The 3,945-nt window shown below is 63.2% G+C and overlaps 1 protein-coding gene across 1 annotated transcript; it reads left to right on the forward strand.

The window, feature by feature from the left end:
* Positions 1-54: 54 nt before the first annotated feature.
* LOC113962473 (maestro heat-like repeat-containing protein family member 6) lies at positions 55-3,522 on the forward strand. Its single transcript, XM_027673226.1, has 10 exons — positions 55-250; positions 339-476; positions 735-849; positions 1,020-1,157; positions 1,411-1,623; positions 1,754-1,909; positions 2,068-2,169; positions 2,562-2,664; positions 2,943-2,999; positions 3,296-3,522. The coding sequence occupies exons 1-10, from the start codon at positions 81-83 to the stop codon at positions 3,487-3,489; spliced, it is 1,386 nt and encodes a 461-aa protein (XP_027529027.1). The 5' UTR covers positions 55-80; the 3' UTR covers positions 3,490-3,522.
* Positions 3,523-3,945: the final 423 nt, after the last annotated feature.

Raw genomic sequence — 3,945 nt, forward strand, 5'->3', positions numbered from 1 at the left:
GGGCCCTGCCACATGCAAGTCTGGGCACTGAGCGCTGTGTCCGGGTGGTTTGTCTTTTGCAGGCAACTCTGGCACTCTGGATGATTCTCCAAGAGCTCCAGTGCCCAGGGCCGTTGATGGACTATTCCCCTCATCTCCTTGTGGCTCTGCTCTTCCAAATCTTCGTCAGCACAGAGCAGATGTCAGAAGAGATCGACACCTTCTGGAGGGGATGCCAGGAGCAACATGACCTTCCCACCAACCCCAACAGGTGCTCCATCCCAGTCCTCCCCTCCCTCCCATGCCCTCGGGCCTGGGGCCAGGGCTCCCAACATGACCTGGCTTTGCTCTGCACACAGGTTTGCAGTGCTGACCATGAAGACTCTGCTCTGCTGTCTGCACTGTGAGGATGTGGTAAAATCGGTGGAAAAAAATCGTGGCTGGGCGAGGCTCCTCAATGCTCGCAGCCGCCGCTACGCAGCGGCTCTGCTGGCCAGGTGAGACCCCCTTGTCCTCGCTGCCCCTGTCATTTCTGTCTGTGCACGGGGCACCCCTCACACGTGGGCCTTGTCACTGAGGGATGGCCGAGCAGAGTGGAAAAGGCTGGGAGAGGCGGGTGCACAGGAGGAGCCGCCTCCCAGAGTGCCCTCGTCCCCTCCCAGGCTGGTGGGGAAAGACCAGGCCTCTGTGAGTCCATCCTGGGAGAGGTTTGCCCACCCGGCTCGGGGTCAGTGGTGTCTTTTTCCCCCTGCCAGGGAGATGCGCCGTGTCTGCAGCCCCTTGTGTTCCCGCATCACACTCCACCTGCTGGAGCTGCTGCGCAGGGAGGAGCCGTGCTGGGACCTCCCTGCCATGGCATTCCTTGTGGAGGTGAGCCTGATGGCGAGCGCTGCCTGGCAGAGCTGCCTCTACCTCTCTGCCCTCTCGCAGCCGCAGCTGCCCGGGATGGTGCCGCTCCCTGTGCTGCTGCCTGGGCCCAGCCCTGGGCGGGTCTGGGCTCCTGCCGGCCGGGCACCCCGTCACTGCTCCATGCCTTTCAGGTCCTGGACTGCCTGGACACAAGAAAATGTGGTGACAGGATGCTGGAGATCCTTGCAAGGAACTTGGGGAGCACAAACAAAAAGTGGCGTCAACTGGCGCTCAGAGTCCTCATGGCGCTCAGCCAGGATCCCACGATGGTGAGAAGGGGCAGTTGGCTGAAGCCGTGCTGGAATCTTGGGGCTGGGGAGTGCAGTCGCTTGGGCTTGGCTGGGCTTCAGGAGCTGTGGCAGCTGCTCCCAGCTCTGCTGCCTCCCCGTTCAGCTGCCCAAGTCCTTCGGGACAGGCCTTTGGCCTTTGGGCCCTGCGGCAGCACGTGGGGCTGCCCCGCTGGAGCGGGGTTGGTGATGGAGCCATTCATGCCTTCACAGCACAGCCTTGTGTTCCTCACAGGCCAAGAACATCTGGAGCCTGAATGAAAGGCTCGTGCAGCTCCTGGGGGATGCAGACAGAGATGTGGTTTGGATGACCCTCTCTGTGCTTGACAATGTGCTCTGGAGCAGTGTCTGGAAACAGCTGCAGAAGAGAGTCCACAGCGAAGACCCCCTGATATCCACCCGCATCGGCCTGCAGTTGGCTGAGGCGCTCCGGCCACTGTTTGACCACGTAAGGCTCTGTGCCCCCCCCACAGGCTCTGGGTACTGCTGGGAAACTGGTCCCTGTGGATTTTGAGGCCTGTGCTCAGTGGGGCCTGGAGAAGCTGGTGCTGAGGTCTTTTCCTCTTTCTTTCCACTAGGACGACCGCAGTGTGCGGGAGGGCTCCATGGTCATCTTCACTCATGTGATGCAACTGATAGAGAGAGCGGGAAAGAGGCGCCTGAACCCTCACGTGTGCCTGAGCCTGCTCCCGCTCTACCTCCACCGGTATGATGAGAACCTGGTCGTGAAAAAGGTGAGGACTCCTGGGCTCTGGTGTCCCTGTGGGAGGGGGCTGGGCTGCCTCTTGCCCTGGCACCTCCCAGGCTCCAGCCTCCTCCTGGCCTTGGTCCAGGGACTCGGGTCCTGTGCCCTGGGCTGCGGTGCCATCTCCTGGTCTCTGTTGCTTTGCAGGCCTCTCAGAAAGCACTGCTGGCTGTGACCAGGTTCCTGAAGAGGAGGGATCTTGAGCGCCTGGTCAACACAGAGGAGCCATGGAGGTTTGCGGAGTGCCTGGTAAGGACGGCCTCAAAGCCCCAGTCCCCGATGCCCAGAGTGTGGGGCTGGCACTGTGCCCCTGCCCACCGCTGCACCCGCCTGTGGGCCAGCAGCCTGCGCCCCACACGCTGCTGCCTTCCCTGGGGCATGTGGGCTCTTTTCCAGGCTCCTCTGCCCCCAAGCCAGGGTGCCGCTGGAGCCCCGGCCCAGCTGGGCTGTGGGGCAGGGCGGCCCCGCGGTTGCCAGGGAGCAGCCAGCCCTCTGCTCCCTCCAAAGCCCAGCCCCAGTGGCTGCTGCCCGGGCCTCAGGGCTGTGTGGGCAGGGAAGGCCAGTGCTGGGTACAGGCAGTGCCCGGCCAAGGGGCAGAGCCCCAGCCAACCCTTCCCTCTGTGCTCTGCTGCTCTCTCCAGCTGAAAGGGGACCGGAGCCAAGTGACCAAGTACGTGCGCCAGGCCCTTCCATACCTGCGGAGCCCACAGCAGCCCCTGCGAGAGGCAGCCATCAAGTTCATGGGTGAGCCACAAGCCCGCGGTCCCTCCCTGCCCCCCTGCAGCTTGGCCCCAGCCCCAGCTGCTGCAGTGGCAGCAGGATGCAGCCCAGGGATGTGCTGTGGAGCCCCGAGTGCCCTGGTGGCTCCTGCTGCCCTCTGCCAGCCCAGCCTTGGGGTGTCCCGAGGCGGGAAGGCCCCGGCTCAGCCCAGCTGAGGCAGAAGGGCGCGTGGCCGGGCCGGCAGCACCGCTGGGGGGGGGGGAGCTGTGCCGCTGGGGCCCTGACAGCATCTGTGTTTGCAGGGATCGCCGGGGGGTACCTGAGGGGACAGTACAGAGAGCTGCAGTTCATCATTGACGGTGAGTGAGGGCAGTGGGGGCTGGCAGAGGAGCACAGACTCTGGGCAGGGAGTTGCAATCCTGCCGCGGCTGCAGAGGGCTCTGCTCCCTGCACGGATGAGGGGCGGCGTGGGCAGAGCAGAGACAGATTCCAGGGCATGGGGGGTATTGGTGGCCAACGCCTTCTGGCTGATCCCGCTGGGCCCTGCTCCCTCCTGGCAACCCCAAGAGCTCGGTGGGATGGCCCTGGCAGGAGGGGCTCCTCAGATCCCCACCGATGTGGGCTCTGACCTTGGCTCTGTTCCTCTCTGTTCCAGCCCTTCAAGCCATGAGAGATGACAGGAGCCCCGCTGTCGCAAACCTGGCACTTGAAAACATCAACTTTGTAACAGCTGTACAGAGAGCTCCAGCTCCCCGCTCCAGGTTCCAGCAGCTCCAAGACCAGCTCCGCAGGGCATGGAATAGCCGGCCTTCTCTGTGGGGCTGTGTCTGCCTGTGCTGCTGTAGCTGATCCAGGCAGCTCTGTCTCTTGGAGCCACCTGAGCCTGTGGGGAAGAAGCCCTTCCTTTTACCCCAGCATAGGAATAATAAATAAAGAATGTCATACACAGAAGTCCAGGAGCTTTTTTAGGTGCCTGGTGTCCACAGGGCATCTGGAAAGAGGGGAAAAGGGGTCCCTGTGCTCAGCAACACTTGCCCAGGTGTGCAGTGGGGAAGAGAAAGTGCAACAAAGCCCCTTGCCCTTGGGGGGTTCTGCTGGAGCCTCAACACTTCCGGGAGAGTGGATGGGCAGAGCCTGGAGCTGTGGGGATCCTTGAGAACCTGGTCCTTGGAGGTGGCCACAAGCCCTGTCCCAGCCAGGAAGCAGCAGCTGTGGCCTGCCCGTGTGTTGCTGTCTGGATTGCTGAGGGCTGGGAGGTGCCTCCAGAGGCGGCTCCTGTGGAGCTCCTTCAGGGCTGTGCCGGTG

The sequence above is a fragment of the Neopelma chrysocephalum genome, unplaced genomic scaffold (assembly GCF_003984885.1).
Source record: "Neopelma chrysocephalum unplaced genomic scaffold, ASM398488v2 Primary Assembly neopelma1_180891, whole genome shotgun sequence".
Classification (NCBI taxonomy): domain Eukaryota; kingdom Metazoa; phylum Chordata; class Aves; order Passeriformes; family Pipridae; genus Neopelma; species Neopelma chrysocephalum.

Excerpts from the sequence above, each read along its gene's own strand:
- LOC113962473 (XM_027673226.1), top strand. The coding sequence starts at position 81 with ATGATTCTCCAAGAGCTCCAGTGCCCAGGGCCGTTGATGGACTATTCC. Across the intron at positions 850-1,019 it reads CCATGGCATTCCTTGTGGAG|GTCCTGGACTGCCTGGACAC; the intron begins GTGAGCCTGATG and ends CATGCCTTTCAG. Across the intron at positions 1,158-1,410 it reads TCAGCCAGGATCCCACGATG|GCCAAGAACATCTGGAGCCT; the intron begins GTGAGAAGGGGC and ends TGTTCCTCACAG.